At 40.2% G+C, this 25772-nt stretch overlaps 1 protein-coding gene across 2 annotated transcripts in view; it reads right to left on the reverse strand.

Annotated features, from left to right (window-relative positions):
- Positions 1-16132: 16132 nt before the first annotated feature.
- The window catches only part of LOC146625910 (uncharacterized), a 111447-nt gene continuing 101807 nt past the window's right edge, over positions 16133-25772 (reverse strand). The window contains exons 2-4 of one of the 2 annotated variants that reach the window (XM_085363025.1): positions 22142-22247; positions 20095-20859; positions 16133-16776 (exon numbers count right to left, since the gene is read on the reverse strand). In XM_085363025.1, coding sequence (XP_085219151.1) covers positions 16198-16776; positions 20095-20859; positions 22142-22159 — 1362 coding nt within the window. In that variant the 5' untranslated portion in view covers positions 22160-22247 and the 3' untranslated portion in view covers positions 16133-16197. The remainder of the gene's footprint in view (positions 16777-20094; positions 20860-22141; positions 22248-25772) is intronic. The other variant, XM_085363024.1, reaches the window with a different exon arrangement.

Genomic DNA, 25772 nt, shown 5'->3' on the forward strand with positions numbered 1-25772 from the left:
CAAAAAGGCAAGAGGATGGACAGGATTAAAAATGAGTGCGAAACACAGAAAAAATTAGAGAGGCAGGGCTGAGATGGTTTGCACATGTGCAGAAGATGGAAAGTGAATATACTGGCCAAAGCATGCTGAAGATGGAGCTGCCAGGAAAGAAGTAACACCTCATGGATGAAGGTCGTAAAGGAGGACAGTGGGCTGGTGTGACAAACGAGGATGGTAAAGAAAGGGTGAAATGGAGGCAGATGACTAACATAAAATCTTATCCTGAGTAAAACACAGAATGAAGGCATGTGAAGTAATAAAAGTTCAGATGTATTAATATGTATGTAGCGTAGTTATGTAGTGGCAGATCATTTGTGATTTATAGTGGAGACAAAGTTTAAAAAATTAGTTTGTAAATGTCCGTCGGGTGTAGTGGTTAACAAATTCACTTGCAAGCAAACAGTCTGTGGGTCAGTTCCAGCCTTGGGGTAACTGCTGAATCAAACATGCTGAGCTACTTGCTGAGGCACCGGAAGCAGTTTCTTTAATTCAAATGTGATTATCTCTGCTAAATGTTTGTGTGTAAACAACGCATATGATTTTAGGCCAAAAAAAACATTTTACTTTTTTCATTTCATACATTTTGGATGTCAGGTTGTACAAGAGTAGTGCACATGTTGGGCCAGCTGTTTTTCCCTGCTTCTAGTTTTTAATATTACAGTAAGTGAGAGGACTTAAAGGGAGGATGCAGATGCAGGCCAAATAAGGTGATGTGAGGTAGACGCAGAGAGAGAACAAACAGATGATCTAACAATAGGTGAGGGAAGACGAGATTTTATACACAAACTGGGCACATTGAAGCCACGTGAAAGCATCAAGACCAGGGAGACAATCAAAGAGGAGTACAGTCAGATCGAAGATAATCAGGAAACTCTCAGAGACAGGGCTTTAAGCATAGGAGCTGCTGTTCACTGCGTATTTATGGGTAATCAAGCTTACTTGACGATTTTATTCTCCAAGTTAAAGTTTATCAGGTCTAGGTTGTGATTCATCAGCAGATAAAGAATCGTGGAAAACTCCACCGCATCCATCTGCAGGTCATCACTGAAAGACAGGGTCAGTCTGTCAGTTCGGTTTAAAGAGACAAATGTAGTGTAGCTGCGGGCCAAGTAAAGAAGAAGTGTGCCTCATTTCTTTAAAATCATAATTTCTTTTACGGCAGCCATGCGTCAATGTGTAAACAGTTGGAGATTTGAAAGATGAACATAGTGAGTGCAAAAGTGCTAGAAAATGTAAATCTGAATTCATATGCTAAACATACTTCAACAGTTACTGTATTTATTCACATGACTGGTTGGTATTTACACAAAAATCCATTATAAGATAAATAAGGATTATAATGAGCTGTGAATCATGCAAAGCTACCCTGATACCATCTCTGAATAAAAACACCCTTAAGGAAGAACACATGGAACAATAAGCTTGTTACAGTAACATTAAGTTGTTACATGGGTCTCACCTTGTAGGTTTGTGGTGATGGCTGAAGTCTGCACTGATGAGGCGCTCTGTGAAACTAGAGCAGCTGGTCGCTCCAGTCTCTGGTATGTGCTGATCTGTGATGCTTCCAAGATGGCATCCATCACAGGGCCTCATTTTGGCACGGCCAGAAAACCTGAACGAGATCAGCGAAGCGAACAAAGGTGCGTTCAGTAAAACTGTGGCTCGCTGGCAGAGGGCCAGGCGGATGATTTAAATCAGTAACAATACCACAGCGTGGAAACACGTCATTACAAGCATATGATCTGCACTGATGATGTTAATCACATAATATCATTGGGTCACTGCCTCCTCAGTATGTGGATACGTGCAAAATGTCCCATTACCTGTTCATATAAACCAGGGGTGCCCAATCCCGGTCCTCGAGAGCTACCGTCCTGCAGCTTTTAGATGCATCCTTGTTCCCACACACCTGAATCAAATGAATGGCTTGTTATCAGGCCTTTGCCAAACATGATGGCATGCTGAAGAGATCAAACCATTTGATTCAGCTGTGTTGGAGTAGGGATGCATCTAAAAGCTGCAGGATAGTAGCTCTCGAGGACCGGGATTGGGCACCCCTGATATAAACAATTTCAATTAAAAAAATGTTGTCTTTTGTTTATCTATTTCCTGTAGCGATTAATATTTTATAATAACATTTGAATATTTATTACTAATAATATAATAATATTTTATATTTTAATGATAATAACATTTCAATAACAACATAATAATTTTTTTAAATTTTTTATCACTTGCTTACACAGTTTGTAAGTCTGTGTGCTTAAACTGAACTGGTATTTGAAGACTGGTATTGAGTCACATCTCTATAAATAGTAACACAAAGACTTCACTACTCTCAATCTTACAATAACAGACTCAGGAGGGGTTTTTTTTTTTTTACTTTCCTGGATGATGTCATGCAAACATGCCACACAAGAACACATTAACCCGGTGCAGAGGATTTAACATTTAAGAGGCCGGTTTCCTTTTCTAACATTTGTACAGTGAACCTGAGCGCCAATTTTTTAAGTGATGCATTCATGCAGAAACTTCTAAGAACAGCTTCTCGTTTACTCAGAAGATTTTGTCAGCGTACCAATCTCAACATCAGTCACCTCAAGGTGCTTTATATTGTAAGGTAGACCCTACAATGTCAAAGAAAAACCCAACTATCATATGACCCACTGATTGTTAAATCAGATATATATGTACACATTTTTTGTGTAAAGACTGTTTGAAGTTATGCCAACAGTTTCCTCTTGTGTTTGAGAAGTCTTCTAACATTGGTTCAATTTAATAATGAGATGAATTATCATGAACTAAAATGCGTCAAAAACACAAATCACTGATTAAGTTATTAACAAAAGTCTGGGTATAGTTTTGTCTTACACTGTGTTGTAGGACTTGAGTTCGAGCTTTTCTGTATGAATGATATGCTTTCTGAAAACTCAATAAAAACACTTTGATTAAGTTATTAACAAAACCCAGCTCTCAGACTGAATCCCTCTATACATGCTAGCATTTCTGTTACACCACTATCGCTCAAATGGTCTTAGATCATCAGGTCGGTCCTTCTGGTTGTTTAAGGGTTAAATATAAAAGCTTAAGTCATCAACAACATCCTTTAAATCGCTTCTAAACACAAAAACCCCAAACGTTTTGTAGACTTGCAATGCCACTTATTTATTGCCCTTATATTATTTTTATTATGGTAATAATATACATTATAAACAAAGATGCTTACACTGTAACACTTGAAGCACATTTTATTGATTCTTATCTACAGGCCAGTACTTTGCATGCCTGCACTTTGTTGTACTGTGTTTGGTTACTCAAGCAAACGGAGCTCTTTCTCCACCACGGCTCACGTAACACATAAAAAGCGCTAAACAAAGAAACACGCCTAGCTTCTTTTCCTTTGTCATTCAGACTTTATGGAAATTCTCTGTGTTTTTCCAGCTTTAGTAATCGTATCCTCTACTGTTTGAAATTTTACACTCTAAAGCACTTTTTACATATATTCCACAATGCACACAAAAGGCTTAAGGAAACATTTGCAGGTGTTCCAGTGTCCATCGTTCTGTGTGGGAAAGAAAATGTCAGCCCTGACGACTTTAGTTTTGAAGAAATAAACAATAGTAACATAAAACATGCACGATGGGTCAACTTGGTGGGGAATATTTTCTAAACTGCTGTAATGTTGCATTTAGTCCACTCCAGGCTGAGTTAAATAAAAAAACAGAGCTGATCAAGCAGAAGTCTGTGCTGTGAAGCTGGATGTGGGGATTAGAAAGATAAGAAGATACTGTCCCCATGTAGTGCACAGATCTGAATATTGGGAGCACTTTGTTTTACTAGTAATCTGAGATCTCATTCCGAAACACATGACACGCATAAAAAATGATGAACAATTAAACATCTTCTGTCTACTTTTTAAAAGGTGTATTTTATAACGTATTATATTACCAACTAGATATTGGTTATGGATGACCTCTGGTTAACAAGCATTTTTTATGAGGGTATTTTGAACATGTGGCTCTTGCTCACTGTGATTTCGGAAAAGCATACGGGGTGACTATTTTCACATGAATGTTTTTCAAGCAAAAGAAAACTGAAAAAAGAAAATGCAACAGTAATTCAGCTGTGAGGTTTTTCTGCTTGGGGTGCTTTGGAGAGCAGGTCATCTGCTAATCCTTGGCTGCTGCTGTCTCCATTCTTATGCCTACTAAGTGTCCTTGGGCAAGACAGTATAGGAACGCACGCACACACACACACACACACACACACACACACACACACACACACACACATCCCAAATATCTTTGAAATCCAATCCAAGCCTGACAGCTGTTCACAACTTTGACTGATCTTCTTTACTATTTCCTAACACTTAAAGACCAAACAACTGCTTGTTTCATAAGGAAGAATAACCAAATTAAAGCTCGAGTCTGGAGATTTGTCATGCAGAGATATAGTGGGATTCTGTCTGGAGAGGTCAGCCCCTGCTTTTGATTTTTGAGTTGTCTCTCGTGCAGCCTGAGCAAGTCCAAGCTACACCTACACAGGTCCCAACTAATCAATGTTTGGAAAATAGCATCACTGTTCTTAAAGATCTTAGTGCAAAGATAATAAGACCTGAATTTTTGAAAGCAAGCCTGAAGTTTTTATCTTTAACTGATAAAAACTAACAAGAAAAACAGATTTTTAAGATGAGCTTTATTTTTCACATTTTTTCCTGTTTGTTGTCCACTTAATATACAGAAACAGGGAACCTGCTGCCAACACTGTCTCTGTATTGTGAATGGACTCATAGCCCTCAGCTGGTGTATTGAGCTGGAATCCACAGTCATGTAACACATGAGGATAAGTTACAGTCAGTGAGGCGTAATAAGGAAAACAGACCCTGGGTTGTTAAAAGTGCTTTGTTGTACGGGGCTCTGCATCAGGTCATTTCTCACACAATGCAGTGTGCCAGTTTTATACGTGTTTTTCTCTCTATTGCTTTTCCTTGACACACATGATATTCACATACTACAACATTGTAGATTTGTACTGACAGATTATCCAAAAATACCTGACACTTACTCGTGAGGTCAGAGCTTCTCGGCCCCAGGTGTGTTTTGCTGATAATCCAGCCTCGGTAAAACACGCAATAAAAATAACAACAAAACCTGCTTCTTTCTGCCTGATTGTGATCTGGATTGCAGCAAGTCAGCTTACCCTCTGGTGTTGTCTGGACTTCAGCTTCTCCTCCGACATCACAAAGCGAAATCAGAAATGTCTTCAGTGTTTCACTGCCATCAGCTCTGCTCAACTAAGAAAAATCTGGTTTGTTGACACTTGAGATTCTTGATCATTTGCCAGATTATCTTTGCCTCAACGCCACTCCCACAGTGCTTGTACAGAAGGTAGAATTTCAATGTGGAAATCAGCCAAGTCTCCTCCTCTGATAGGCCTCAGTCTGTGCCAATGAAAACAGGTATGCTGACGTTAAGAGAACTTTCCATTTGTTACATCAGAGAGAGAGAAAAATGATCTGTCACACGCCTAACAAAACTTTGTAGAATTGTTTTTCTTTTTTTACAAAATGAAAAGTAGAATTTCCAGGTTTTGGAGACCCAAACCTTTTCTTTGAAACTTTGAAACAACAGATGTGAAAATACAACCATAAATCTGTGCCAAAATACATGGAACAAAAACACAATAATACACAGCAAATTCAAAAGTGTTAAATGTTTTGGTGTTAATAGTCTCCTTGCAAAAGTAGAGTTAATTTTACTCTAAGCAGAGTCACATTCTTTTAATGTAACTCTGAGGTGTAAAATGATAGTAGTTAAAATCGAGTGTTAAAAATGAGTGTTTCTATGTCAAATCTGGAGGTGTTACAATGGAAACATTAACTCTTGACCTCTTAACTCTGAACTCCTACAGGGGCTATGACACCAATAGAGTAAATTCACAGACTCCGCCCCCAGCACCATAGGCTCCAATCGAAGCTGAAGTGAAGCCGCTTCAGAACATTTTGCTCTACATATTTGAGTTGTTTGCCATGCTTGGTAAGTCATTCTTTCAAAGATTGTTTCAATTATTATTATTAGCTTTTACTTCTGTGGCTCTTTGGAGTTGAGACAAAGCTGTGTGAAAGGCATTAGCCATGTTGCTCGCTGATAGCATAATATTCTGTTTTAGCTAGCTGAAAGGTATTGTTTGCGGGCAAATACCACAGCCTTGAAAAAAAGCTTGCATGTGAATTTTCAGTCAAACACACCTAAAACAATGTCTAGAATGTGAAATGTTGGTATAATGGTGCTACTGGAAGCCTGAAAACGATCGCCCATAAAAAAAAAAAACGAGCAAACAGCAGTAGCAGACGTCCTGACTGGATTCTACGTTAGCATACATCCCTCCAGAGTTTTGTGCACACAGTTTAGGTAAAAATAAAAAAGGTTGAGGTTTTACATTTAGTTCAGTATTACCTGTTGCCTGTGTCCTTGTCTTTTGGGAAAATACTTTACACAAGTAATGGCTCAAAGAGGATTCCTTTTTTTACTGTGCTGGAATTGATTACCGGATTATTTGTGCCATTAATTAGTGTCAACTAATTTGTATTCAATCTCCACACAGGATATGCTTGTGAAGATGGAATATGGAGGAGAGCAGAAGTGCGTTGAAGTTCCACAAAGTGATGAATGAAGGACATGCATGTTGTATTGAAGAAATAAGTGATGAGAATGCTGTTATTTGCATTTACCAGCTCACCTATGTCAGACCTTTTGATAAACACAATTCTAATGAAAGTGAGAACATGTACACTGTTACATCTTTCAGAAAATGTTTTGAAATTGTGGTGCACAGTTCAGAATAAATGTTTTTCAAAAACCATTGCGTCTTTTTAGTAAATGTTTATTTCCAAAAGGAATGTCTAGAAGTTCAGAACAGTAAAATTCCCGCTGTTTGTCCCTGATATGTTTTTATTTTATATCTATTATGTTTACAAACATCAAGAAGTCACAAGCAAAGAGAAACCACACCACAGCACATGTTTAAATAAGGATATTCATCAAAATTATTTATTAATGAAATTTCAAAACCTTTTCAATCACACAGAAAATACATGTGCAAAGCAACACAACAGTAGCCTGATATCAGACAGAACTGTCACATGATACTAAACATAATGAAGCGCTTCATTATAATTTGTAGATTCAAACTGCTCTTCATATTTTGACCAGCAGATGTCACCAAAGAGGACTGTTGAAAAGCTTCAAGTAATGACAGTTTGTTCCACGACTGCATTTCACTGGGTTTTGATTATCAATTAAAATTGATTCTAGCTTGGATAACATGATATCAATTCATTAAAATCCTGACTTGATTTTTAAATATAAATTAATTTTGCCCAAAACGCCAGAATCTCAGGTTAAACCTCAGAAAATTTCAACAACCACCAAACGGCTAAAACAGTAATGAGAGCATGTGCACGGATTCTGCACAAAACGACTTTCCACAGTCTCCACAGCTGAATGGTCTCTCTCCAGTGTGGATGAGTTGGTGTGTTTTTAAGCTTCCAGACTGGGTGAAAGACTTTCCACAGTCTCCACAGCTGAACGGTCTCTCTCCAGTGTGGATGACCTGATGCATTTTTAGGGAAGCTTTAACGGTAAAATCCTTCCCATACTCGTCACAACTGTATTTTGTCTCTCCCTTTCTTCTGTGAGGTTTGTCGGCCTCCTGAGAGCGCTGACTTCTCGCTCCATGTTGGTCCTGCAGTGACAGAGAAACAAACAGAGGCAGTGAGTGAAATGCAGTCGTGGAACAAACTGAACTCCCTCCATTAACCTTTTATGGGTGGTCCAAGTGTGCTATAGAGATTATCTATAGCACACTTGGACCACCGAGTGTGTGTGTACACACACACACACACACACACACACACACACACACACACACACACACACACACACACACACACACACACACACACACACACACCTGTGTTGAGCTCATCGTTTCCTCTGTAGTGACTCAGCTGAGTCCGGATGGCTGAAAATGTTCCTCTGCTGCTCCGTCAGACTCTTCTCCTCCTGCTGATCAGCTGGGACACAAAACAGATCTTTGTTAGGCTCCACACTGCACTGAAGAGTCAAAGTGTCTCATATGTTCATCTGACAACACAAAGTACAAATTTCACTCTGATTGCTTGTAGAAATCTTGTGAGACGTGTTGTGCTGCAAAGTGAGGAAACTCTCTCACTCACTTATACTTCAGGAGGAACTTTGTGACATTGGCTCTAATATTCTAAGCAGCCCTTTACTATGACAGGGCCAGAAAGTCCTATTTGAAGGTTTGGGAGAAGGACCATGTTAAAGGTGGATTGGGGTTTATACACTTTGTTATGATACAGGTAAGGCTGTAAGAGCCTGAGAAGGTGTCCTGAATGAATCTCTAAAACCAGTTTTCAGCTAACGACTCTGCTTCAGTCTGGAAAACAGCAACTACAAGTTTAAAGACTCCATCAACAATTCACACCCAGCAACAGCCTGAACAGCTCCTCCTGTGGTTTCCACAAACAGGGACAGACCTGTTACTCCCCCACCCCACACTTTCAACTCCTTCAGGCCCCCAGTTCCACCACCCCCACCATTCATAATAACAGGGGCCCACACCTGATCACCACTTCACAAGTCTCTCCAGCCCCCATGGTGCCGCTCTCCAAACTCCACCATTCCCCAAACTTTGATTCTGTTCATCTGGACGTAGCTTTTTGTGGGAGAAACATTTCGTCACTCATCCAAGTGACTTCTTCAGTCTCAACCGACTGCAGGTTTCCCCAATCTTCAACAGTGCACTTGCATAATGACTGAAACGAGCTCCACTGAAGGAACAATGGGCTGGGAGGTCAGTTATTGAGCATTAATTTGCAAATTCTCATGATCATTGATCAACAACCACTGATCACTTGCAGCGGGAATGGTACTCATTGCTATTGATCAGCAGACTTTGATTAATGAGCTTTGATCAGTGGTTTCAGTGCTTTCCTTCCTGCTTTGACTGCAGCTGTGTTTGACACAGGAAGACATTATTACATTTTTCTTGATTATACTTTATTCTTTTTGGGGGAAGTGCAGCTTTAAACCTTCACATGATTCAGGTCAACCCAACAAATCAATCCGAACAATCACAGGTGGGAAAAACTTCTGTAGACAAAATGAAATAAAAATTCAATCCACAACATGATTAAAAACACGATTCTCCCAAATCACCAAGAGCTGCACATTAACCACCACAATATATTTTTATTCTCTGTGCTTTCAAATATGAACACGGTTTACTTTCATCTCTGTTTCATTAGTTTTTGTTAACATCTTCCTGTGCATCACTTTACAGCAGCCAGACTCATTAAAATGAGACTTTGTAGGAGTTCACTTCCTCTCATGTGTTCATCCACAGCAGCTGGACAATAAAGTTTATTGTGACCCTGATACTGCAGCAGATCGCTCTCATCCATTTCCTGTTATCACTTCAAATAGAAACAAGGCTGTAGAGGTTTGGTGCAGGCAGAAAAACAGCTGCAGGGACAATGAAAAGACTTTTCTGCTCCAACTTCTCCCAGCATGCTGAGCTAATGATTAGTTGGTGTTTTTCTCCAAACACTCTCTCACTCTTCTCTCAACGTGTTCACAATAAACTGTGAACAGACACCGAGGAGAGCAGCAGAAGACCTCATTCAGGAGCTAAACTCAACATGAACTGAACTCACAGTAAAGTTAGCTCGGTGCTTACCTTTAGATGAGCCCACAAACCGAGAGAAACTCCGCGATGAAGCTGCAACTCTTTCCAAACACAGGAAACAGATCAGGGAGCAGAGACCCACGTGGCTCACGCTGATCTCAGCTACGATCCAGGAGACAAGGGTGGGCAGATCGAAGCAGATATCGATCCAAACGTTGGTAGTGGTTTACGATCGATGCTCCTCCGAGTTCACTATTTTACTCGCTGCGGATGAAGAAGCAGCTGTCTGTTTGAACACCTCTTCTTATGCGGCAGACTAACTTTGCTCCGCCCCCTTCTTCTGCCCTGCTCGGATTTGATACTGTGCCGTCACGTGACTCGGCTACACACAGAAAACCCATTTGGACTGCAAAGAGAGAGAAACAGGAGCAACATGTGGAGATATTTTACGGCTGTAAATGAAAATGCTGGAGAACAGCTGGAAGGCTTGTCAGCACCTAAAGCCACAGGAGACCACACAAGCTGTAGAGTTCAGCTTATTTTTTCACACTCCAGTTAAATACTTTGACTGAATTCTCACTGCACACACTCAAACTGGCCCAGCGTACATTCATATCAGGACAGTGAGATCATTTTATATAGATTATTTTTAATTACTGTTATGCATGGCCCGACGATATGAGGTGCTATTAACCCACAAACAACAGATCCTGTAACGCAGCGCTGCGGCCTCTTTCCCAGACATTCCCGCGTCAATCAAGTCAAACTTCTGTTATTGCGAAGCTAGCCCCTCACAATGGCAAAGAGAGAGCACCGGTGGGAGACTGAATGTATGTTTACAGACATTGCTGGTAAACCAACAGTTTACATTGGTAGTAAACTGGTAAATCACAAAGTGAAGCTGTTGTGAAAGCAAATTTTATTGTAGCAGAGGAGACAGTCAAATCAGCCCGGTACCACTCTGATGAAGCTGTGCGATGCTATCCAGAAAAAAAGGCAGATTTTGGCAAATGTGAGCCTGAGGAGAAATACGATTGCCGATCGGGTTTGTGAGATGGCCACTGATTTAGGAACACAGTTTTGTGAAAGAAGCAAACACGTTATTGCATACTCTCTTGCTGTGATGAACGTACAGACATGATGGGCATTGCACAGCTCGCCATCTTCATCAGTGGAGAGGAAATATTGAACATTAAATCGATGCACGGGACAACGACAGGAAAAGACATTTTTAAAAACGTATGTCAAAGTGTAACCGACATGAAACTGCCCTGGGACAAACTTGTTGGACTTACAACAGATGGAGCGCCGGTGTTGTGCAGTGGACAAGTCGGCAGAATGAGAGTAAAGATGCAGGAGGAGAAATGTACCGGTGAGTTAACAGCAGATCACACACCAGGAAAGGCTGTGTGGTAAAGTCCTAAAATGGTAAATGGTAAATGGCCTGCATTTGTATAGCGCTTTTCTAGTCCATAGGACCCCAAAGCGCTTTACACTACATTCAGTCATTCACCCATTCACACACACATTCACACACTGGCGATAGCAAGCTACACTGTAGCCACAGCTGCCCTGGGGCGCACTGACAGATGGAGCATGTAATGATCACCGTAACGCCGACCGTAAATTTTATCTGAGCTGAAGGTTTAAATCACCGTCAATTTCAGTCTTTTATGTGAGAAATAGATTCAGAGTTTGCCGACATTCCCTATCATACAGAGGTCCGTTGGCTGAGTTGGGGAAAAGTTCTTAATAGTGTTTTTGTGCTCAGCAAGGAAATCTGTCAGTTCATGGACATGGCATGTATGATGCGGTGAAGGCATTTCAAGTGAAGCTGTCACAAATGCACCAGTGCAACTTGTCTCACTTTCACTGTTGCCAAGTAATGTTGAACCATGTCGGCGCACTTTGCTGGTAAACTGAGCGCACTGCGCACTGAGTACGCACGGCGCTTTGGTGACTTTGAAGCACACAAAGAGAATTTCGAGCTGCTTCGCAACCCATTTACGTGAAAACTGCACCTGTGCAGATTCAGATGGAGTTCCACTGTAATGGGACACTCAAGGCAAAGTATGACACTGAATGGCCCGCACAGTTTATTAGTTCCATTCCTGAAGTAATGCCCCAGCTCTTTACATGCGGCTCCAACCTTGTGTATGCTTTCATTTATTTAATCTGGGGTTTTTGGCAGCATGTTCATATTTCTAACTTGCATAATTTTGACAGGATCTATTTTTATGAAGAGCAAAATATATAAAGTTAAAGTTTTTTTAAGGTTTTTTTTTCTGGAATAATATTCCCGTCTGTTTTTATTCATATTTATGTTTAAAAAATTGTTTAAGTGTGTTCAAAAAATGGTTATCTTGTTCGGCCTGCGACCTAAAGTGTGCCTTGAGTTTTGGCCCCCTGTGCAGTTGAGTTTGACACCCCTGCTGTAGAGAAACTCTGGGTTTGTGTGCTGACAAGCATCACTCACGGTACGTTACGAAAGCTCACTCATACCTTTCCTCATGTGACAAATTCAAAAAGATGCTGAAACCTTTAGAACATCATAAACTACACATTGTTGTACTCTTTTAGGATGGAACAGCTTTCAGATTTGTTTACTCTTAAAGAATAAAATATGTTTTTAAGAATTTTGCATTCAAGAGGAGAATGTTTAAATAAGTCATGTAAATAAGAATTACAAAGTTGGTGGCTGCAGTATAAACAAATTGGTGTATCTCAAAAATAAAACTATGAAGACACTCAAAATTAATTTCGTCTGGTTGGAAGCACACAAACTGTTTTATGCAACTTTTTTACATTTACAATTTTGAGGGAGGAACCTCTGAAATTTCTTTAACTAGAAATGTGTGTAAAAATACCACTTTTGCAATTTATGTAGTTACTGTTGACTTAATGCATACATATGATTAAAATGTGAGATATAAGGGTTGTATTGATGTATAGCAACTTGAAATGCTCCCAGAAATGGAAGTACAACATGTAAAAATATAAAGATAAGCTCAGGCAGACTTGGTTCTGTGGTAGGTCTATAAGGTTAAACTGCTTCCTCACATCTGCTTCATGAATATGAAGGGTTGTAGTGGGAGATGGTGGTGTGAAATCCTCATAGCTGTGGAGTGAGGAGGGGGCTCCTGTGGGTGAAGTCTTTGATGGTGGTGATGGCTCTGTGCTGGTGGGAGTGGGGAGGTGGGGGGGTGATGTCTCTATTGTTGGGGAAGATGGAGATGTCAAGGCTGCTTGATGTCTCATCAAACCGGCAGTAAAAGTCGTTGAGGGCTTTGGCCAACAGTAAGTCGTCAATGGAGTGGGGCTGTGTGCTTATATCCTTACTCTCATTTCCCTTAGCGTATCTGTAACATGCAACTTCTGTCGGTGCTGTGCTACTGGAAACTGAATTTCCCGGAGGAACCGACCCGAGGCATTAATAAAGTTCCATCCATCCATCGGACATTTGCACACATGCTTAAGAATTGCATTGACCCCATTTCCTCCAAAGTAAAATTCTAGCTACACATGCCCATGAAAATTTCTCCCACTGAAATAAGAGCCAGCACTGTTTTGCAGTATGTTTTAGATTACAATGTTTTGAGTTTGTCATACATATTTACTGCCCAGTTTAAAGCATTTCTGAATATTGAGTCTTTTTTGTGGTGAATTGTTTGTACCAAAATAATTGATTCTGTTCATCTGGACATGGCGTTTTCAGTGTTGCAAGTGACTTCTTCAATCTCAGCTGACTGCAGGTTTCCCAAACCTAGTAAACAGTACATTTGCATAATGATGAAAACAGCCCACTGAATGAACAATGAGCTGTAAGATAAGTTTCTTCATCATTAATATGCAAATCATGACCATTGATCAACAGCCACAGATCAAATTCCATGAGTACCATTCACAGAGAATTGGGGAATGGCTGCAATCCCAGCTTTGTAAGATGGTGAAAGATGTACCCTCAGGGTTAGTGGCTCCAGATTGGATCATGGAGGTAGTGGACCCCCTGCCCTGCAATAACACATACAAAACCCAACAATCCCTTTGGTGACAGTGGGAAGGAAAATCTCCCTTTTAATAGGAAGAAACCTCCGGCAGAACCAGGCTCAGGGAGGGGCAGCCATCTGCCACAGGCGGTTGGGGTGAGAGAAGGAAGACAGGAGAAAAGACATGCTGTGGAAGACAGAGATTAATAACAAGTATGATTCAATGCAGAGAGCTCTATATAGTGAGTGAGAAAGCTGACTGAGGAAGAAATACTGAATACATCATGGGAATCCCCCAGCAGCCTACACCCATTACAGCATTAAAAAGGGAGAATTCAGGGTCACCTGATGTTGCCCTAACTATATATTTTAGTAAAAGGGAAAGTTTGAAGCCTAATCTTAAAAGTAGAGATCGTGTCTGCCTCACCAATCCCAACTGGAAGCTGGTTCCACAGAAGAGGGGCCTGAAAACTCAAAGCTCTGCCTCTCACTCTACTTTTAAATATTCTAGGAACAACAACTAATCCCTGTCAGTACTCTTGCTGCAGCATTTTGGATTACCTGCAGGCTTCTCTGGGAGTTTTTAGGACATCCTGATAATAGCAAATTACAGTAGTCCAGTCTAGAAATAATAAATGCATGGAGTAGTTTTTGAGTGTCACTCTGACAGGATATAGGACAGTATCTGGTTTGATACCATATTTCTAGGTATTGTAGGCCAAGTATAATCAGCAGCAGGAAGTTAGAGGTCACCCAGGTCTTTATATGCGTGTTATCTGGCTTCATTCCATTATTGTAAATTTAAATGTTATTATCAAACGATCAGACAAGAGAGGGTTTACAGAAAACAGTGTTAAATGTTCAGTTTCTATGTCATATGTTAAAACAAGTTCTAGAGTGTGATTAACGTGATGGGTGGGTTACTTTACATTCGAGATCAACAAAAGTGGACAAGAAAAGATTGAGACCCATCAGTCCAGGCAACTTTTTTCAATCTCTGCAACTTTCAGATTTTAGGGGCAGAATTTGTCTTAAACAAAATAAAGCATGGATCCATCCTGCTGCTGGTGTAATAGCGTGGAGATGTTTGGTTGGCACAATTTGGGTCCCTTAGTACCAACTGACATCATTTACAGACCACAGCCTACCTGAGTCTCAGTCCAATAGAGCACCTTTGGGATGTGGTGAAATAAGATTCACATCATGGACGTCCAGCTGAAAAATCAGCTGTCATGTCAATATAGACCAACAACTTCAGAGAGGCAGTGCCAACAAAGGAAACTCTGATAAGCTGAGCAAATCAAACCACAACTTTAAAAGATCATTTTCCAAAATTAATCTTTTTATATCTCTGTCAGGGGTAGACATTTGTTCAAAACACAAGTAAGAGAAATGAGACAACTTCAGACCGACTTAGAGTGTAATTAGAAAACGTGCGCACGGGTGAATGTCTCTCTGAGAAGACACACACTCCGAGCACAGGCTCGCTTGCTTTATTTATAAGGCAAAAATGGGTTACATAGTACTTCCTCTTTTAACAGATGTTGACGAGAGGTTAAACATTAAATCAGCTTATCTGATCTTTCACACACTGGGATAAAAATACAGAAGTATATCATGCTTTATCTGACATCACAGACACTATAGGAAAGAATGCATCATTATATTATGCTGTCAAACATCTCAAACACTTAGGTAAGGAATGCATCAGTTTTCCTTTAACAATAAACTTGGTTAGGTGATTCTTCAACAATAGGCTTGGTTATGTGAAAATATATGAACACACAAAATATAAGGCATACTTGGTTAGAATATAAGGCTCACTTGGTTAGAATATAAGGCCTACTTGATTATATTGTATTATAGAGATTTGGTTATAATGTATAATGTAGAAAATCTTCTAACAATCTCAAACACAAATCAGAATTTTTGATACCTACAGCAACTTTGTTAAAATACAAAAGATTTTAAAGATCTTATTTTTTCATGAATTTCAGGTCACTGAGAACATTTGTCACATCAGTTTTTGGTTTGACATACAGGAAATGACATCATGGATCAAACTCTTTGTCAGTAAATTATTTCTTTATTTAACATGTAAAATTTTGGTTTAACTGTTGAAGGATTTCATAAACACAAAAAACCTGAACACAAAAAAAACCAAAACCAAAAACAAAAAAAAACACCCAACAAAAACACATGGATCAAAATACATTCAATAAAAACATAAGAGGAAACAGATTTTTTGATTCAACTGCTGGAACAATGCTAACCACTCAACACCAACACTACAGTAGAACAGTTTAGAAAGCTTAAAATGTAACAAGAGGCACATTTTCATTCATAGCTGCCTCATCAGATCTTTACAGGAGATTCCATCTGAACTCTGTGGAGCCTGATCTCAAGGGCTTTGAGTCTGACCCTGAAACCAAACGAGGATCTTTCTGTCTCTGCAGATTCACCGTGATGAGAGTGATTTCAGTCCTGCATGATCACGCTGATGTTTGCACAGAGCAGACAATGTGGTGAATATTTTGGCACATTGGTAACAGTGAAAGAGTTTATTAGTAACGTGGGATCGTTTGTGTGTGGAGTATGAACTGAAATTCTTGAAGCTCTTGTCACACTGGTCACAGCTGTAGTTTCCTTCCATGTGTGTCCGTTCATGCCTGTTACAATCACCTGATTGTGGAAAGCTTTTGTCACAGTGTCTGCACTTGTATGGTTTCTCTCCTGTGTGGACGCGTTTGTGTGTTTTAAGCTCACCTCTAGTGGTGAAGGATGACCCACACTGATCACAGAGATGCTTTTTGACCCCACTGTGAAAGAGTTCGTGTCGTTTTAAGTCACGTTTTGTGGTGAAGCCTTTCCCACATTCTTTGCAGTAGTTCATTTTGTCTCCAGTGTGTCTACGTTGATGTAGTTTTAGGGTGTTTGAATGACTGAAAGTTTTTCCACAAAGGTCACAACGAAAGTCTTTCCCACCACCACAGTGACGACAGGGTTGAGAATTGGATCCATCTGTGTCGCTCTGCTTCTAAACAAAGACACAAAGACAGTGTAAGTCAGTCCTTCAACATTTTCATCCTGAACGTCGCCTGAAATAAAGAGCATCTCTGCAGACGGCCAATTACATTTTACTCCTTCAGTTAACAGTTTACTGGGCTATACAAACACACACTGTGGTACCACACCCTTGTGAGCATCAGTTGAACAGTATTGTACCTAACCAGATTCTTACTCTCGGTGGCATTACCTTGGCCTCCAGTAACACTGTGGGGAACTTTGGACTCATTTTGGACCAGGACAAATTCTGTCGCCTCTTTGGTGACATCTGCTGTTCAAAATATGTAGAGCAGCTTGAATCTACAAATTATGAAGCGTTTCCTTGTAATTACCCACACTGCAGAGCTCAGTCCCGTCGACTGAGTTTCTTAGAGTGGGCAATTATAAGGAAACACTTCAGTAACTTCCAGTAACGCTGTGAGGAACCTTGGAGTCATTTTGACCAGGATATGTCCTTCAATGCACATTAAGCAATTCATTATTATCAAGAAGTCCTAAAAACTCGCTGAAAAGCCTTCAGTTAATCCGAAATGCTGCAGCAAGAGTCCTGACAGGGACTAGAAAGAGAGAGCAGATTTCTCCTTCATTGGCTTCCTGTTTAATCCAGAATTGAATTCAAAATCCGGTCTTGAATAATCAGGCCCAATCTTATTTTAATGACCTTGTAGTACCATATCACCCTGTTAGAGCACTTTGCTCTCGCACTGCAGCCTTACTTGTTGTTCCTACAGTATTTAAAAGTAGAATGGGAGGCAGATCGTTCGGTTTCAGGCCCCTCTTCTGTGGAACCAGCTTCCAGTTTGGATTCAGGAGACAGACACAGTGTCTACTTTTAAGATTAGGCTTCAAACTTTCCTTTTTGCTAAAGCATATAGTTAGGGCTGGACCAGGTGACCCTGAATTTACAGTCATGTTTTCATTTTTACATACTGTATTAACACAACTGATCTAAAGGTCAGACAAAAAACATAAGATCAGAGTAGAAAAAGTTATATTTTTTACTGTAACAACCACAAACATGTTTAATGAATCATATTTCATAACTTTAAATGCAAATATAAATTGTCAATTTTAAAATCCTATGCACAAGTTTTGCAAACAACAAAGTTATTTGCATCCATTTACCTTTTATCCTGATTTTTTAAATAACCACTTCAAACTATTTAAGAACAATCAGCTGTTCTTCAATAAGATGCCACACAAATTATTTGTGCCACTCCAAAAATTTCTGTCCACGATAAAGGAAACATCACAGCCTGATACCTGCAGGTCTGACAGCAGCAGCTGTATCACTCCTGTTTCTACCTGGAGACAACAGTCGCCTCATTGTTCTGACACACAACACAAAACTATCCACAACACTACACATTAACTACACACTCCAAACACGCTAAACATCCATCCATCCATCTCTCTCTCTCTCTCTCTCTCTCTCTAAAAACGCCGGATACATATTGTTTATCGTGACTCTGCTTGCTTTGTCTTTAAGTGGTCATGTGATTTGCTTACCACGGCTACTTTATTCTTCCTCAGTCAAACAGCAGCACTCATGCGATTGTTTTTCCCCCTTAGCTCCAGGTGTTGTGCTAGAAAGTGATCGTGATTACCGTCCACGGGAGCGCACGCAGCTGCTTAAAGCTGTAGCTTCCAGATTACTTACGTAGTCAGCTACTTCCGTTACTTGTAACGCCGTTATTCCCATCACTGATTAAAAGGGAGTTTTTCCTTCCCACAGTCGTCAAAGTGCTTGCACATAGAGGGTCATATGATTGTTGGGCTTTTCTCTGTATGTATTATTGTAGGGCAGGGGTCGGCAACCCTAGGCACGTGTGCCACAGTTGGCACGGGAAGGGTTAACTGATGGCACGACCAATGCTGGACTGGCCATCGGGCATTTGCTCGGTGGCCCGGTGACTTTTTTCCCTTTGTAACGGTATAAACAATGAAAGGTGGTGGATTGGCCAGATGCTGTAAAAATAACTCAGTTGTTTGGTGGTGGCTGTGGCGGAGCTTCCTCAGATTCAGTAAAATTAGCAAGTGGTGGAGGCCAGCGGGTGGATGAGGGAAAGGGGAGGCAGGAGGAGGAGAGACCCGAGGCGGCCGCCGGTCCGAGTGTCAGGTGAACTGAACTTCAGGTAAGAAGTTATGACCTGCAATCTATCTGGGTCAGATATAAACCAAGTTTAGGTGGAGTTTATTTTCGTTGTGCTGACTTTTTACCGTCAGTTACAATAACTTGTACTGCGTGCTAGCTAGCATGACGGAGTTTATATACTGCTGGGTGGGTGCTTTGATGTTAGTGATACCATAGTGAACTGTATTTTATTCATAAGGTTAGTTAGTAGAGTTGCCTGTAAAAAGACGGAATCGTCCCTCATTCAGAGAAATTATTACGCATTTCGTATTAAGGTGAAAAGGAACAGAGTTTGTCCCGAACTTCAGCTAGAAAGAAAAAAAGACACAAAGATTGATTTATTCTGTCTTTACGCTGCACAGCTGCCTCTTCTTCTCTCATTCTCCCCCCTGCCTCTCCTGTTGCTACTTCAATCATGAAACTGATCAATGATCAGCTGATCGGCTTTCCTCTCTTGTTTGTTTATCGCCCACTTTGCGCCAGAGAGGGGAAACCAGCGGATGTCGCGCTAAACAACAGCAGCGCGTTTAAGCTTGATCAGCTGTTGTTAGAATTTATTTAATATTCCTTTCTAATATCAGCTGAGGTTTGCTGGAGCCACAGCTGTAAAAGCTGCTGGTCATGATGTCGGTTTGGATATGTGGTGAGAGGGAAACATGAAGATGAAACCAGGAGATGTCCTTACTGAATCATCAGAGCTGAACAGGTGATGGAGAAACAGGTTTACCTTTTAGGTGACATGAATGAGTTGAAGTTATGAACTGTTTCTGAGAGACAAATAACACCAAGATCCTTTTCTATGTAGCTGACAGCTGGTAACTGTGCAGGGTCTACCTTACAATATAAAGAACCTTCAGGGAACTACTGCTGTGATTTGGCGCTATATAAATAAAACTGAATTGAATACCACGAAACTACATGAATTTTAAATAACACCATCATATCACTTTTCAGCACTTTCAGTTTAGTTTTTTAGGATCATTTACACAAAAATGATAACTGAATTGAAAATCTGAATAATCACACAACACCGTCTCTCCATTCTGTAGAACTCTGCTTATTAAATTGTGTTAGCAACATGCTAACACGGTTTAATGAGCAGAGTTGTTCCAAACAGTCAGGCTAAAATGACACGATAAAAATATAAAAACATACCTCACAGTAACTGCACTTATAGAGTCTCTTTCTGGTGTGGATCTGTTGGTGTTGTCTCAGGTAATGTGGAGATTTAAAAGTATTCTCACACAGGTCACATTTATAAGGTAGTTCCTCAGAGTGGGTAAACATGTGGCGTTTTAATAGTGTGTGTTTAGCAAACTCTTTGCCACACTGTTCACAGCTGTACACATCATGTCTGGTGTGAATGCGTAGGTGTGTATTTAGGCTCTGTTTCAGGCTGAAAGATTTTCCACAAATGTCACAGCTGTATGTTTTAATTCCAGAGTGGGTAACTAGATGATTCTGTAAGTTACTACGCTGAGTAAAAGCTCTGCCACACTGATCACAGCTGTACGCTTTAACTCCACTGTGGATGAGTTGGTGTTTTTTTAGAGCATTCTTCCGAGAAAAAGTGTGTCCACACTCGTCACAGCTGAACGGTCTCTCTCCAGTGTGGATGACCTGATGGTTTTGTAGTGAAGCCTTCCTAAGAAAATCCTTCCCACACTCGTCACAGCTGTACGCTTTAACTCCACTGTGGACGAGTTGGTGTTTTTTTAGACTACCCTTCCAGGAAAAACTCTTTCCACACTCGTCACAGCTGTATGCTTTAACTCCACTATGGATGAGCTGGTGTGCTTTTAAGCTTCCAGACTGGGTAAAAGACTTTCCACAGTCATCACAGCTGTATTTCTTCTCCCCCTTTGTTCTGTGAGGTTGGTCGGCCTCCTGAGAGCGCTGACTTCTCGCTCCATGTTGGTCCTGCAGTGACAGAGATACAAACACAGGCAGTGAGTGAAATTTAGGGCTGGGCATCATCACTGATTTCGATTCGGGGAAATCTTGCCTCAGACAATCAGAAATATTAGAATTCTGATCACTATGTACTTATCCATATTTTATATTTCTAAAATGAAAGCTGACATGTGTGAGACTTCATCAGAGGTGTAAGCATCACAGCAGATGCCTTTGTGTCAAAGTAACTGAGGATAAAACAGAAAAACATGAAGGAGAATTTTCTGGCCTGGGTTTAAAAATATTCTGCAGTGTATCAAACACGAAAGAAAACCATTAATCAACATATGCACATTACCTGATGCTGCTGAAGTGAAGCAGAGCAAAATTACAGACGTTTTATGACAGACACAGCTAAACGTTTTGCATAATTTTAAAAAGTTTACATTTGTTCTGTATTGAACAGCAGAAATTAGGCTTTGTTGCTGGGAGTGAAAAAACAAAAAACAGCACCCGACAGAGCTGTAAACAATGGAGAGAGAGAATTCTGCTGGTTTAATTAATTTTATTTTGGAGAGAGACACAACCTGCAGCTTCAGAATCTAGCGCCGAAAAAGACGTAAACACAAAGAGCGGACCGGCAAACGCATCAGAATCAGCGAGCTGCCGGCTTTCTCACCCGACGTCGAGTCCATGTCATGTACCTGCTCTCATTTGCTGTTTTAGCTGTTTTGTGAAATTTTCTGAGGTTTAACTTGAGATTCTGGCGTTTTGGGCAAAATTAATTTATATTTAAAAATCCATTCAGGATTTTAATGAATTGATATCATGTTATCCAAGCTACAATCAATTTTAATCGATAATCAAAACCCAGTGAAATGCAGTCGTGGAACAAACTGTCATTACTTGAAGCTTTTCAACACAGTCCTCTTTGGTGACATCTGTTGGTCAAAATATGAAGAGCAGCTTGAATCTACAAATTATAATGAAGCGCTTCATTATGTTTAGTATCATTTGACAGTTCTGTCTGATATCAGGCTACTGTTGTGTTGCTTTGCACATGTATTTTCTGTGTGATTGAAAAGGTTTTGAAATTTCATTAATAAATAATTTTGATGAATATCCTTATTTAAACATGTGCTGTGGTGTGGTTTCTCTTTGCTTGTGACTTCTTGATGTTTGTAAACATAATAGATATAAAATAAAAACATAGTACATAATAAAATACAACACAGTCATATAACAGGTTGGGAGGATGAGAGTTTTAGACGTGACTGATTATTTGGTGAAACTGTGATATTTTCCTCACCTTCTGTGTTGAGCTCATTGTTTCCTCTGTAGTGACTCAGCTGAGTCCAGATGGCTGAAAATGTTCCTCTGCTGCTCCGTCAGACTCTTCTCCTCCTGCTGATCAGCTGGGACACAAAACAGATCTTTGTTAGGCTCCACACTGCACTGAAGAGTCAAAGTGTCTCATATGTTCATCTGACAACACAAAGTACAAATTTCACTCTGATTGCTTGTAGAAATCTTGTGAGACGTGTTGTGCTGCAAAGTGAGGAAACTCTCTCACTCACTTATACTTCAGGAGGAACTTTGTGACATTGGCTCTAATATTCTAAGCAGCCCTTTACTATGACAGGGCCAGAAAGTCCTATTTGAAGGTTTGGGAGAAGGACCATGTTAAAGGTGGATTGGGGTTTATACACTTTGTTATGATACAGGTAAGGCTGTAAGAGCCTGAGAAGGTGTCCTGAATGAAGCTCTAAAACCAGTTTTCAGCTAACGACTCTGCTTCAGTCTGGAAAACAGCAACTACAAGTTTAAAGACTCCATCAACAATTCACACCCAGCAACAGCCTGAACAGCTCCTCCTGTGGTTTCCACAAACAGGGACAGACATGTTACTCCCCCACCCCACACTTTCAACTCCTTCAGGCCCCCAGTCCCACCACCTCCACCATGTAAACAGACTCTTTAACATACAGACCCCAACAAAGCAGCTGAACCAGACTCAGTGTCTCCATCATAAACCATACAGTTGGTTTACACAGCTTTGTGTATGTATGTGTAATGTATATATAGACACGTGTGTGTGTGTGTGTGTGTGTGTGTGTGTGTGTGTGTGTGTGTGTGTGTGTGTGTGTGTTTGTTTGTTTTACATTGCTGTGCTTGAGAGCCTCCATCTACCGGAACCAAATTCCTTGTTTGTGTCTGCACATATACTTGGCCAAGAAACACGATTCTGATTCTGATGTTCATCTGACAACACAAAGTACAAATTTCACTCTGATTGGTTGTAGAAATCTTGCGAGACTGGACATGGAGAAGCTGCATTCAGCTTTTATGCTCCATATATCTGGAACAAACTCCCAGAAAGCCTCAGAGCAGCTGAAACACTCAGTTTATTTAAATCCAGGTTGCAGACTCACCTGTTCTCAGCTGCATTTGAATAAAGCACCAAATCTGCACGGTTTTACTTTTAAGCTTAAATTTCAAAATCTACATTTTAACTACTGATTTTATGTACTGCCCCCCCCCCTTTTTAAATCATGCTTTTTATTTTTTTGTTTTTTAATGTCTCTGAAAAGCACTTTGAATCAACTTGCTGTTGAATTGTGCTATATAATGAATGAATGAAACAGCCTTTATTTTGCAGGTTGCCCTGCAGCGAGATGCCCAGGAGAATTTTCAGGCTGCCCTAACACTCTAAATAAACTTGCCTTGCCTATAGAAAGAAAACTGAACAGAACATCTGAATTCACTTGATGCTAAACATTCATTTCATAGAATAGTTTTTGTTAACATCTTCCTGTGCATCACTTTACAGCAGCCAGACTCGTTAAAATGAGACTTTGTAGGAGTTCACTTCCTCTCATGTGTTCATTAGGGGTGGGTTTTTATAATCGATTCATCGATTAAAATTGATTCTGGCTTGGATAACGTAAAATCGATTCATTAAAATCCTGAATCGATTTTTTTAATATAAATTTATTTTGCCCGAAGTGCCAGAATCTCAGGTGACATCTCACAAAATTTCAAGAACCACCAAACAGCTAAGACAGTAAATGAGAGCAGGAACACAGATTCTGCACATAGACTTAAACACACAGCGCGACCCGCGGATCAGAATCAGTTAGATGTCGCCTTTCTCACGGTCGGGGCTGAAAGCCGACAGCTCGCTGATTCTGATCTGTCGGCGGGTCTGCGCTTTGTGTTCACGCCCTTTATGAGCAGATTCTAAAGCTGTTAGTTTGATGTCTCTCCAAACAATATTGACCGAACCAGCAGCAAAAGAAGATCCAAACGCTTCACATAAACATCGTCATGAATTCACTCTGACTTTTACTGTTTTGCTTCCACCGCGATGTGCAGCTCTCTCTCTCTCTGTACTTCAAGAACAGTTTCCCTTTCTTCATTATTCGCTTGCTTGTTACGCACAAGTCTACTGTTGTTTACAGCGCTGTCGGCCGCTGTTTTTTTCCCCTTTTACATTCTTCCGAAAAGAAAACCTAATTTCTGCTGTTCAATACTGAACAAATTAAAACTTTTTAAAATTATTCAAAATGCAAAACGCTTAGCCGTGTCTCTAATAAAACCGCTGTAACGTCAGAGGTAATGTTCATATGTTGATTAATGGTTTTCTTTCGTTTTTGATGTACTGCAGAATATTTTTATAAAATCCCAGGCCAGGAAAATCACCTTCATGTTTTTCTGTGTTTTATCTTCAGCTACTTTGACACAAAGGCATCTGCTGTGACGCTCACACCTTTGAAAAAGTCTTGCGTGTGTCAGCTTCCTTTTTATTGATACAAAAATATGTAAATGTACTGATCTGAATTATAATATTTCTGACTGTCAAAATTTCCCAGATTTAAATCGAATCGAATTAAATCGAATCGTGGATCGAATCGATTCGGGACCTTGTGAATCGGAATTGAATCGATTCTAGAAATCAGTGACGATACCCAGCCCTAGTGTTCATCCACAGCAGCTGGACATTAAAGTTTATTGTGACCCCGATACTGCAGCAGATCGCTCTGATTTCCTGTTATCACTTCAAATAGAAATGAGGCTGTAGAATGTCAAACTCTGGCCCGCGCGCCAAATTTGGCCCGCAGCCCAATAGAGATTGAAAATGTGACGTCATTCAGGGGTAAAACCGCAAAGAATTCTGGGAACTCATGGCAAGAGGTACAAGCGCACGCAGGCTTTCAATTGAAATCAGTTATACAGCGATAAAAAGAAACACAAAAAATGGCAAGAAGCTGTTGTATTATTAAATGCAATAGCCGGTCCCATGACAGCCACGGGAAGCCGACGGGTAAAGAGATCGGTTGTTATCGGATTACGTCGTTGAAGAGAAATTGTTCGAGCCATGTTTCCGAAGTAACAAAGAGGCGACTGGATTGCAGCCATTCAAAGACCAAATATAACGTCCCAGAACTCTCCAGCTCACAGGTTAGTCTGCTCCAAGCATTTACACGAAGGTCAGTCTGCTGTTGTAGTTAATGCGTCATTTTTCATAACATAATTGGTGATATAGGTTACAAGCAAGTCTGGCGCTGAACAGAAATTGTCGCGCTATGCTCCTTTATTTATTGTGCATAAATAGTGAATTGTCCTGACACAATATTGTGTTTCGCTTCTGTTATTACCATGGTACATTGACAGAAACATGTACTTTTATTCACAGGATAAAACAGTTGTTTTGTATCACTAATTGCCCGGTACGATTACAGCATACAATATTATTGTCACTGCTACATTTCTGTGATGCTACCAGAAATTATTTCCACTACTAATTAATTACCGTTGAGCTCAAAGGTCCTATTAATAAACGGTTAACGAATGTGTATTTATGACGACGATTTGTGAGACTGGTAAACTTATGATACGTACGATGGTCTTTACTTTCTACACGGTGCATTTCAAGGTCC

This window comes from Diplotaxodon limnothrissa, linkage group LG9 (genome assembly GCF_057381915.1).
Source record: "Diplotaxodon limnothrissa isolate DT_005_m linkage group LG9, D_limnothrissa_male_GT1.1, whole genome shotgun sequence".
In the NCBI taxonomy this organism is placed as follows: Eukaryota; Metazoa; Chordata; class Actinopteri; order Cichliformes; family Cichlidae; genus Diplotaxodon; species Diplotaxodon limnothrissa.